Below are 12,620 nucleotides of genomic sequence, written 5' to 3' on the forward strand. Positions count from 1 at the left end.
TGTTTTGTAACCTACAGTACAACCATTTTCTGATACATATACACAGGTAATGGTAATTTGATGTATTTTATGGAAATTGGCTGACATTCACACACCATTTCAACATTATTAAGGAAAACATCTCTTATCAAGACAGCACAAATGAACAGAATATAGCACTTAGTTTAGGAGCATTCAGGGTTTCAGGATGCATTTTTATGATGTGAAATAGAAATGCAAAGCTTAAAAGAATTTTCTGTACTCATAGGTATGTAGGAGCAGAGAGTTAATACAGTTCAATCAAAGATGTGAAAGAGACTCTCATTAAAATGGTGAGATCTCAATGAAATCCATTCATCACTGCAGCCCCAAGGACTTGAATTTAATGCCTTTGTTTAAGGCCACATCCTGTGTTTGAAAGAAGACAAAACTTGGAGTGTAATTTAATAAGGTTTCAGAAGAAAAGTTATAATTAACCTATGATTACAAACCTGGCTAGCATTTAAGAAAATATTTTTGTATATTATACTCTATGTACTATTTACTGCTCTAGCTATATGGGTTAAAGAAAGTTTATGAAATTTTGAACCCTCGTGAGAGTAAAGTTTACTTGCTGTGGCGCTGTGGACACGACATCAGAGGCTATTTGTGACCTACATTTCTTCTGCACCACTATGTTTAACTATGAACTGCTAAAGAGGAAAAGTCCAAAAAAAAAAGAAGAAAACCACAGAGGGCAGCGTAACCATATCTTCAAATACAAATTAAATCGTCTAGCAACAAGAATCAATTTAATATTGATTGTTCTTCCCACTGCTTTGTCAAGATCTGATTACAGTAGATTAAGTTACAGTATTTACAACATGCCTTTTGCAGGGACAACAGCTAGAAATATCCTTTTGTAATACTTCAAATACAAATAGAGAAAATATAACAGGATGTGCTTCAGAAAATAACAGCTGCAGAGTGTTCTATAGAATAAAGTGGATTCAGAAGTGGCTGGCAAAGGCTAAATGATGGGCAAATGCAAATGGCTGATGAAGGTCTGGCAGCTGCAGTTTATTGGTTCGGTTTGGACGTCAGACTAATGAAATAATCCTTACTTTAAACTAGGGCTGCCAGTTTTACTGTGCCAAAGCCAGCTGGGATTCAGATGCAGACTGACTGCACTTACTGAGCTTTACAATTTATCATCATTTTCATTTTTCACATTTTTGTTAAGGTAATGACCACAGTAGATTGATTGATTGATTTCTTTCTTACTAAGCTGCTCACATTTTGTTTTTCTTTCTTAGTAAGCAGCCCTTTTTTCCATCTCAACAGTCTTCACTAGACATGGAGCTACTTATTTTTGTTTTGATGCAAACAATGGTCTTTCAAAGTCATGCTTATTTTGTGTTTTAGTGAATGTGTTTTGCAATTCATCTGTTTTAAAAGCCTTTTACTTAAGAAGTTATGTCCACACATTATGAATTTACATCAGTTTTACAAGGTTCCAAAGAAGTGACCAGCTAAGCAGTTCACGAATAGCTGGCTAGTTTGCAATTGGTATCTGATGAAAGTTTGACTTTTTTTTAGCAGTAGGAGCAACTGCTAGTGCACAGAATGCAGAAAAGTACATTTGGTGGTATAATGAAAGAGGGAAGTGCTGTGGAATACAGTTAGTAAAATATAGCAAATCTGATTGATAAGCCAAGTATGAGGCATAATAAAATAAAATATATTTTATTTAATTCTTTGCATAAGGTAACAATCCTTACTTTATACTGGCAGAGTTAATTACATTATTGGAGTATCTTGCAGAAATTTGGTATGAAGGCAGGAGCCTCCTCTGTCTAAATCAGAGTCATTTCCAGTGGCAACAATTCTAATATTAGCAGGCAGAAATGGATTTTTTATAGTGTGACTCATATTACCATGGCTGAGAGAATTCTGATCTTTACTGAAGAGTCAGCCTTAGGGAATGTAGATGTCATACCAATTTCTAAATGGCCTAGTGTAAACTAAAAAGATTTTGGCTTTATGGAATAATGGAAGATGGCTATATGGCATTGTGGAGTTTTCCTTTCATTTTTTTTTATTTGTTTATTGTAATGTATTAATTTTAGTCCATAATGTTAATAAACGAAAGAATCCTGCATGTTTAAGGAACTGGACTAATCAACAGTGTTTTGGTGAGGACACAGTTGCATATAGATTCCTTAAAGTAATCCCATTCAAGTTAAACATTTTCATATATACATATAAAGTTATATGAGGTAGAAATATTCAAATAATTTAAAATTGCAGAAGCAGTGCAGTTTTTAACTAATCTAAAGACACTGGCAGCGCTATTTCATTAGCTCTCAGTTTGACTGAGTGACACTCATTTTTATCTTAAATAGTGCAAGTCATAGTGTCACAACGAACATAACTGCAAAGCTCTTTTCAAAGCAGATTCAGCTTTTAGATTATTACTGTACATGTCTAAAATAAATGGTGGTCGGACATTGGCTCTATGTTATAATAGATGCACACAGCAGCAGAGGTAGGAAATGAATGTTGCTGAGAAAAGCTCAAAAAAATGTTTTCGAAGAAGTTGGTTTTAACCTGAATTTGTGGCTGAGATCAAAGTGGCCTCACAGACAACTATGCTCTGTTTTAGTCATTCTGCTTTCTGCATTCTTTTAACCTTATGCAGTAAACATAAATATTAGCAGCTTATGTAAATATTTCCACATACTGTAGCTTTTACAATGGCTAACAAAACTAACAACGAAATATTGTGTGTCACATGTGAACGTTTTTTTTCCTTATATGTTCAGACTGCAGTATTATTAAAAAAGATTAAAAAAATGTAATTTACTCAAAGGTTTTTTTTTTTATTTTCAGAATAAGGAATCTCTAGCTGTCTATCTCATTGATACACCTTTTTCATTTAACATGCTAGTCCCTCTCTATCTAAATACCATACACGAACTAGTAAAAGAAAAACAGTTCTAAAGGGAATATTAATAAAATGTGTTACTTTCACATTGGTAGAAATCATTGAAACCCACTATAGTCTCTTTTCAATTTTTCAGTAAGGATTAAAGCCATCCTGGGACAAACACCTGTACCCCAGAGAAAGCAGAATGAATGGTTGTACTTGCCCTAACAGTGTAGCTTTCTTTTTGTAGGCCTGGAGTGATCACCATGCAGGCTCTGTCTGAGGAGGACCGCCGACTCTGGATGGAAGCTATGGATGGCCGTGAGCCAGTATGTATTGAAGTTTTCCTTCAATTTTGAAACGCGTACAGCATGCTCAGTATCAAAGCAAGATTTTCAATACTTTAAATTACTCAAAGGCAGTGTTTTTAAAGAGCAGACTGACAATAGAACTATTTTGAAAGCAAATGTATTTGTTCATACTGTACCTAAAGCCAAAAGAAAGATGAAAGCCAGACGCTATTCTATACAAGTTATCGCCTAAGCCTCTCAAACATGTTTTAAGGCTTCACATCTAACAGCTTAAAAACTAAATGACAGATCTAACCATTTTGAGAATATCTGTCCTACACTATATAAAACTGATTTGCCAGCAAAGCAGATGATCTTACAGCATATGATTATGAATGGCCTTGGGCACATCATACTGCTTCACGAAATTGGGACTATGGATACAAAAAACAACACCATCTCAGCATCAGCAGCAAGTTGAGAAATGTTTGAAATATATGAACTTTAACAACCTATCAATTTTAAATTTCTTTCAAGTCTAGAAATTTAAGTCATGTAGTACTTTTCCTTAACCATTCATTTGACTGTTATTGGAAATACTGGAATGTATTCTATTCTACACAAGGCCCCCAGTTGCAGAATGAAAATCATTTTCAGTGAAGTTGAGCATTTTGGAGGCCTTTATTTTACATTGGGTGCACCATGCATGCTCTCTGATGAATCATTATGAGCAGTCTCGTGTGACTTACTGTTAACCTCAAAGCAGCCACATCATGACTGCATGGGTAGAGTTTCAAGTCACACATTTGCTGGTTTGCCCTTATTTTGTTTTAGTTTTCTACAGTATCGCTAGTCTTTACGAAATAAAATTTTCTTCATATTTGTCATTTTCCTTGTTATTGATGTTTCCAGACAATCATTTCATAAATTAATAAGCATTATAATTTTGTACAAAAACAGGTCATATAGCAATGCCACTCGCCACAACCGTCACCGACCAAAAACTTTTTTCTCTTCTTGACATTAAATGTATTGATAGAGAATAAAAAAAAAATCTTCATTTCCCAGTGTGACAGGTTTATATGAAGTAATGTGATCAGATCTGCAATGCACTTTTGAGACTCCACCTGACATGCTCTCTACATGTCTGGTCACCATGATAAAAAAAAAAAAGATACAGCAGTACCAAAATCACTGATAATAAGAGCAGCCACTTGCATAAACAGCAAGCCTTTCACTCACAGACTAAGTAAACTGAAAATCTTTAGCCTTGAATACAGAATGCAATACAAAGGTCTAAGAGTCTTCTAAATTCTCCAAGGCCTTGATAAGTTAATCATAGGTGAATGGTTTTCTTCAGGACATTGGTGGAATTCAAAGAAAACTTCCTTCATCATAGATGCTAGGAAGGATTTTGTCATAGAAATGGCTTCTGGGAATCAGAAATAAACTGTTTTAACGTGTAATTGAAGACCCTGAGACAGGGACACATTTGGGTAATGTTGCTTTGTTTCCATCTGTAAAAGTTTGGATATTCTTAGAAATCAATCTTGTTGGAAAGCTTTCAAGCTAGTGGTATTTTAGTCTACTTCATATGTTTATTTTATTCATTATGTGTTTGTTTTAATGCTAACAATTACAGAACTCTGGATATTACATCATAGCACTTGGTCTCCAGGGTGATACTGTAATGTGTTATAAATAAGTGAATGTCTGTTGCAAAGCCTTGTTTTAGCATAGTGCCAAAGTATAACTGCGGCAGCAGTATCTTGTAAATCTCCAATAGCGAAAAAGAGGTATTGGTGTAAAAGATTTCCTTGACAAATATACTAAACCATAATGTATACTGTGTGTTTTCGTATATAGTACTGTATCTCAATTTTTTTTATATACTTTACTAAAACAAAATATACGGTAGTTCTGTAGTATTTAAAATTCTGCATTTCTCCTAAATTCTAAATTTGTTTTATTTGCAGGTTTACAATTCTAACAAAGACAACCAAAATGAAGGCAGTAAGTGTTTTTCAGAATTTTAAGGGAAGGGAGTAAAAATCCTGCAGCTGGAATTCAGATGTTGTCCACTAAAATAATACTCTCTGATCCACAACTGTCCTTTTATTTGTTGACCTCTGCCATTTTTCAGAGGGCTGACATTAACCACATCTCCTGCAAAGTCTTCAACAAATCCCTTTCATCCAGAAGTTATATTGTGGTAGTGATTTCATTAATCTGTGGTTTTTCCATCGCACGAATTGGCAGGCACGAGACTTCCTGTGGTGTAGCATTGTTTAAAAAAACAAAAAGTTGATAAATGAATTTATATATTAATTGTCCTCCCTTAAAAAAAATCTGTCAAATTATTTGAGATCACAAATGATTATATATTTTAAAATACTGTACATGATTCCATTTATTTAAAAATTACACAGCAATATTATTAGTTACCATTATTTGTATAGTCTGTTATCCTTAAAACTGTATTTGACTTGATTCTTGTTCAGACCTTCACTTTTATCATCATTTTATCCATTTCCTCAACATAGTTGATCCAAATTCAGGGTCTTTAGGAAACTGAGCCTGTTCGGTAGCACTGTGCAAAAGTCAGGAATCAGCATAGCATCAGCACTTAAATTATTTATTTATGTTTTTTTTTTTTTTTTTTACACATCTTCTTGCCTCCTCCATTCTCACACCAGTTTCTCAGACGCATCAATTTTTGTTGCAGCAGCACAGTTACCAATTTCTTTCGCTACTTCAACGACGTTTAATTTAAAACCAGCTTAATATTTTCTTCTGATCGAATTCTCCATTGTAGATAAGGGATGCTCTTACGATAAAGGTGTATGTGGGTGTGAGATACAAAAAACACAAATCAGTGCAAATGTCGCTTCTGAATAGTTCAGGTATTACCGTGTGGTCACGTAGGCACAATAGAGAGAGAGAGAGGTAAGGAACGCATTGCCGTATCCACATAGAAAAAAAGGCATTGTGCTCCATGGTTACTTTCTCAGGTGGGCGTTAGCATATCATAATCTCTTGGACCAATAATGTGAGTTTTCTGCATTCGACTTATATGACTGACATTATAAAATACCAGAAATTATACTGTAAAATCAAGTCCAGAATTATCCGCGAGTACATACGGTACATTGTTAAGTGTGTGAAGGATTAGATGCCTTATGTGTGCACATATTGAGTAATTTGCATTTCGGGCATAGAAAACATATACTTAGCTTTTAATGATGTAATTGACTGTAACATTTTTGACTTAAGGCAGAAACCTAACATTTTTGTAGTAATATCTGATTTTGTGAGTTCTGGACCACTGCATTTTTCCTATATTTATGGTAGTCATGGAACAAGTGTGGAAAGACTAAAACATATATGGAGGATGCAATTCCTGGTCTCCTTTCCATTGCAGTTCTCACTGGAATGGGCTCAGAGCACAATAGTGCACTTCACCTCACATTTTTATTTGTCACTCAGCAATAAAGTTGAAACTTGAGTAAGGCCGGACCACCCTCTGCTTTGGGTTTTTAAAAAATGCCCCCTATCCTCCAATCAATTCCTGTTTCATTATATGGTCAGTTTCTTAAAAAAGAGTTTATTTACATAAATAGAGACACATTGAAAATAGTTTAAACATTTGGGTGGAATATTCATGTTCATTCTAATGATTTTTTTTCTGCCGAGCACAGTTGTATATAGGGTCACGTAGTAAAATGTTGTTTAATATACTACAGAAAACTGAATTTTAATAAATCATTAAACCATTTTGGCAGTGTTACTTTTAAATACATAAACTGCTGTGAAAAGATACATAGAGATTTGTATAGTCTCCTGTTTAACTGACTATATGCACAAATGTATGACAATTGTCTTCAGAACCAAAAATTAAGGGCAACCTTGGTGAAAGCCACATCCTATTGTAGGGAAAGTAGAGTAGTGTGTACTGTATATAAATATTTAGGTCCAAACTCTAATTTGTAAAAAGTTGCAAATCAGTAATCAAATCTATCCCCGTAAAAACCTTTTACACATACACAGACAACAAAACCTCAAGGGATTCTGATGTAAACAATATTCATATTACATTAAGTTTAAATTAGAATGTGTCCTCTGCTGATATATTAAGTTTGATCTTGTTAAATAATAAAGGCAGTACATTGTTTGCAAGAACCTCAGTATGTTAACATTGGTGTCTAAAAGTGAAATTAGTTTAGTTTATTCACAATTTAATTGATTATTGTTTTTCTTGAGAAATATGGCAATATATAGAGATGCCTTTTATAGTGTTTTATGTTACCAGATCACATGTGACGTGCATCTAACACAAAAGGTTGCAGCTAACATCTTAGGTTCTTTTCTTAATGTCAAAACCAGCTCTGTAACTATTATCTGTCACGTCTTACCCACCTTATTGTGCATTGCGTATTCAACCCCAGGGACCCCTAATGGCAGGCTGCTTGTTGACTGGGACTGTCTTTTACTTTGTGAAATAAACACAAAGTGCACAGATAAAGGTTTGGGGTAGCCACCCTGTACACTTGGCAAGCAAGCTGAAAATACAGACTTAAGTTCAAAACTGGACTGAATACAATAGACAAGATGGCAGTTATATGGTGAGTTGGCAGGATGGGGTAGGTGCAGTGAAACAGGAGCCAGAAATGACATCAGCGGAACCAAAAGTCACATCAGAGGGCTTGAGGTCAGCCAGCTGGTCTACAGTGGGGAAAAAGAGAGAAAGAATTAGTAGACAGCATGTACCTCTGGTTCGATAGTAAGTACAATTAATTTGAGCCCATAAGCTGTCTCCCATGTGCACATGTATGACAACTTTTAATCCATTACTTCAAACCAGTTTGCTACCAATAGAGGATTCTACAAAGCGTCTTTCATGCCCTTAACAAACCAGATCTAGACAAGTAATGATCAATTGTTGCACTCATTAATGTGGCAATAATCACCTTTAAGCTTTTACTTGAAATTTATATTTATTTGCATAACACCAATAGCACCAAATTTAAGCAAAAAACTATACAACTTGGGTGGGATTATTTGCTCTTTATTCAGTCTCAGATGGCAAGTTGTAGATGTCGATTCCATAGTTACAGGTATCCTTAATAGAAAAATGATAGGAAGGTTTCATGCTCTAGACAGAGGTCCTTGGAAAAGATCTAGCAGCTGAGAAGATACCAAGTTCCATTTAAATGTCTGTGGCTAGTCTCAAAGTGTCAGGAAGGCAGCAACTGAGTCAAGCACTTTGCAACAAAGCATCAGCTAAATTAAAATAACACCGAAGTGAAAAAAATTCTAATAAAAGGCAGCCGCTCTCTCCTTACTCCTCACCCAAATTAAGCACACACACTTGGCTTACTATCCACTAGAAAAGAGGCTAACACGTCTACAGTTTCTAATAACAAAAGAAAACTATTACACTTCAAAACATGAAATCTAAGCAAGTGGAAAAGTGTTTATATCATGACATTAAATCTTGTTTTCCTTATTGTAAGAATTATTGACTTCTGAAGTGATTTTTTAGCTTACTTTAAGAAATCTTGTCAAGTAAATTTTGCTTACCCCATTGGCAGAGTTTGTTGCTAAACAAAAGCAAAAGAATTCCCATTTAAAGTTTTTTTTTGTATAATTTTTGCATATGCATAGTTAACATTAACAGTGATAGCTTCAAACATGCTTCATATATATATATATATATATATATATATAATATAATATAATTCTTCATGCTGCTTATTCAGTATTTCATAGTTGTTTAACAGACTCTGAAGCTTTTTGTTGGTCCAGCCTATCTATAATTGAAACCTGTAGTTGTGGTATATCTATGTGTTTTTCTGAGTCTCATTACTATTGCTTTCAGTTGAGAACAGCATCTTATAATATTACCTAAGAATTTTACCTTTGTTTTGATTGGTTTTTGAACATGCCAGTTTATTAATTTCAAAAACTGTGACAAATCTGCCATTTATTGTTTCACCCCTCTTAGTCTTAGATGTTGTAGCAGTTGAGGTTATTATCGACCTCTTGAACCCTCAGGTACCACGCCAAACACCAGGTAAAAGTGTAATACTTGTTATTTTTATTATAACAATGTGCACTAAGCACCCTCCACTCCACACTACTCATACAAACTCCAACTATAACACAATTCTCAATCCTCCTCTCCCAGACACTTAGCCACCCTACCTCCCAGCTCAGCTCAGTGTCTGGGCTTTTCCACAGTCCTTTTATATCCCCTGACCCGGAAGTGGTTCCAGCCCAACAATCCATAAGTCCTCATCACTTCCAGGTCAGATAAAAAGTCCTTTTCTTCAACCTGGAAGCACGTCGTTCCTTACGGTCATGTGACCATGACGCACTTCCGGGTTATAGGGCATGTAGCACACTGTAAGCCTCCCTACAGCGGCTCCCGGTGGTCCCCATGGTATCCAGCAGGGTTGTTTATAAAAACTACATTGTCCATAATGCCCTGCTGGAATTTGGGGACCTTCCATGCTGCTGGGAGGGCTCCATCTGGTGGCCTGGAGGTGTGGACCGGAATATTTGGCTGGCCATCCCTCACAATGTTCAGTTGTAGCCCATTTAAAAATTCAATTTGGGTGTAGATGTTAGATGTATTAGCAAGTATTCATGTGTTGTTTGTCTTCTAAAGTTTGCAGTATGTGCTAAATTGCTTTATTTTGTTTCAGTGGCCCAACTGGACAGCACTGGCTTTACTATCATAAAGAAGTTCATACATGCTGTGGAATCACAAGGTGACAACAAAACTGAGTTTGTGTTTGTCTGAAAATGGATGTTTTTGCATTAAGATGGAGCCTACCCTCAGCAAGTGATTTATCACTAAACTGTTATTAGACTTGAGCAGAAGAGGCAATAACTGTACAGCTCTCTGGTTTGTTCTTTGGCTTTGTAAAACACAAGCTTTGGCCAGATATTTCCACCAGTATGAAGTCACTTAATCGTATGTTGGGATACTGTGGCCTAGCCATTATGCTTGTGATAGAGAATCTAAAGACATTCATGATTTTTTTTTCTTTTTTTAACAGACAGGCTCTTTTCCAGATACAGTTTTTAAGTTTTCATGAGTACCCATTTATCTTTGCATTTGTTAAGTGAAAGACCAAGGCATTTGACTCATCAAACCACTTGATAACCACACTTTTTTTGAAAGGGTCATTTCTTAGAAGATGCTTTTCCTGGAAGAAAATAAATACTAGTTTTAGCTGCAGCCTTATTTACCATATGTAAACTATTTAATTGGAATTTTTGCTTTAATCTAAATGAAATGAAACAGGAGAATTAAATAACAATAAGTAAAACCTTGTAGACACAGTATATACAATGCTTTTAACATAAAAGTCACACAATATACTATATGCTAATGGGCACAAAGTACATGCTTTCATTAATTTTCCTTCATTATTGACTCATTATTGAAAGGACAGATCATTAGTTTGCATGAAATCTGTTCTAATTGGAGCTAATTATTGTGTGCCTTTGGGATTCCTAAGCCATCAGCCATCTCCACCAAATGTTCATTGATGAAGATAGTAGCAGAACATTTGGCCATGGTGCAGTGCAGGTTGCTTTAATTGATAAAGATCAGGCCCAGGCAGTTTCCTGCAAGCAGAATCTGGAGAAGCCTTCTGAATTTTCCGTCTCGTTTCCAAAACTAGCAGTAGCCATAAAAACTAATAACTAACTCTGCAATTAAGGTCCTCATCCGTAAGACCTGTCTCCTGGACCACAGTTATATCTTCTCTTAAGAAAGCAACATTTTACACGTATGTCTGCTTTTCAGTCCTGTCAGTGTATAGCTAATCATAGGTGATTGCACAAAGGTCTGTTGAGTAGCATGTGATTCTTTATTCTTTAATGCTATAAACATAAGACACTGAACAAAAACAAACAACAAGGGAGACTGATGTGACACAGCTTAAATTAGCACCATGAATCGAAGTGAGGAGACAGAGTTTTTGTCCATTCAAATATTTAACAAATGCTAAAACATACATCCCACTTCGTTATCAAATTCTCATTACTGTTAGAATCAAACACATGGGTCTCTTATTTCTTGGCTTTGGTTTGTGCCACATGCATACTTGTCTACCTGTGGGTACCACGATGAAGGATGATTGTTTTAATCTTTTTTTGTTTTTTTATATCTGTGTGTTCTGTAGTATTCTTAAATGTATAATAAGGGCTTTGTGCATTTCCATTCCACTATTGTATCCTGCTCTGTAAAGTTTTAGCTGAGCCATTTCTCACGGTGTTGTGTGCTCACAACCTACATTAAATGGAAATTTTCTTTCAACTGATTTAGAGTTACCCAGGCATCACATTCAGTGCTTTCAATGGCCCCATATGCCCTATTTTGATCATTTTCTTTATTTCTTTATTCTTGCCTTCATGTCATCATCATCCTTGACACTCCTCCTTGTCAAACTTTATTACGTTGAGCCATCTTTTACTGAAGCACCTTAGGGTCATGTTAGCTATAATATTTAGCTATAGTACTGGGCTTCTTAATTTCACATCTTTGTGGAAGCCATTTACTCAGGTTTTTCCATATTTTGCACTCTGTTCACAAAATTTTCATATTGCTCATTCTCAAGTTTAAATGGAAATGAATTTGACAAATCACATTTCTATTCAGCAGGTTCACCACCTTTTAGGAAAGCATACCATAGTCTCTAAAGTTAGATGTGTTCTTACTAATCCATGTTCAATTATGTGAATTGAATAGAAGCAAATAGAAAGTAAGGCACATGGTAAACAAAATGAATACCACAAAGAGAGCCAGATAAGATGTTTTGTATTATGGTTCTTTTTAATGTGCAAATTCAAATGTGTTAATGTAGTACACAGCTTTGACAAATTCTTATTTTGAGGACAGGCGCCAAGGAAAATGACACCTTTTATTGGCTAACTAAAAAGATTACAATATACAAGATTATAATATACAAAGATTACAATATGCAAGCTTTCGAGGCAACTCGGGCCCCTTCTTCAGGCAAGATGTAATCTTACATCTTGCCTGAAGAAGGGGCCTGAATTGCCTCGAAAGCTTGCATATTGTAATCTTTTTAGTTAGCCAATAAAAGGTGTCATTTTGCTTGGCTTTTCTGTACATTCATAATGGCTAACACGGTACAACACCCTAGTACTATTTTGAGGACAGAATACTAACGGGCATTGAGACTTGATTCAGAAATGGTATGATCAGATTAGACTATGGTTAGAAGGTCATGGCAAATTATAGGTGTTTATTTACAGATGCTCTTTTATTGTTTCAGGAATCTGTGAGCAAGGCTTGTACCGAATCGGAGGTGTAAGCTCCCGTGTACAGAAGCTTCTCACCTTACTAATGGGTAAGAGTTGTCAAATATGAATAACACATTTTCACTGACGTGTTAATTTTTCTC

General features: G+C 35.4%; 1 protein-coding gene across 5 annotated transcripts in view; it reads left to right on the forward strand.

The window, feature by feature from the left end:
• LOC114660226 (rho GTPase-activating protein 26-like) overlaps positions 1-12,620 on the forward strand; it is a 254,418-nt gene that overhangs the window by 148,692 nt on the left and 93,106 nt on the right. For all 5 annotated transcript variants that reach the window (XM_028812773.2, XM_028812772.2, XM_028812771.2 and 2 more), the window contains exons 11-14: positions 3,138-3,216; positions 5,154-5,190; positions 9,885-9,950; positions 12,492-12,566. In XM_028812773.2, the coding sequence (XP_028668606.1) occupies positions 3,138-3,216; positions 5,154-5,190; positions 9,885-9,950; positions 12,492-12,566 (257 nt within the window). The remainder of the gene's footprint in view (positions 1-3,137; positions 3,217-5,153; positions 5,191-9,884; positions 9,951-12,491; positions 12,567-12,620) is intronic.

This window comes from Erpetoichthys calabaricus, chromosome 11, assembly GCF_900747795.2.
Source record: "Erpetoichthys calabaricus chromosome 11, fErpCal1.3, whole genome shotgun sequence".
Lineage (NCBI taxonomy): Eukaryota > Metazoa > Chordata > Cladistia > Polypteriformes > Polypteridae > Erpetoichthys > Erpetoichthys calabaricus.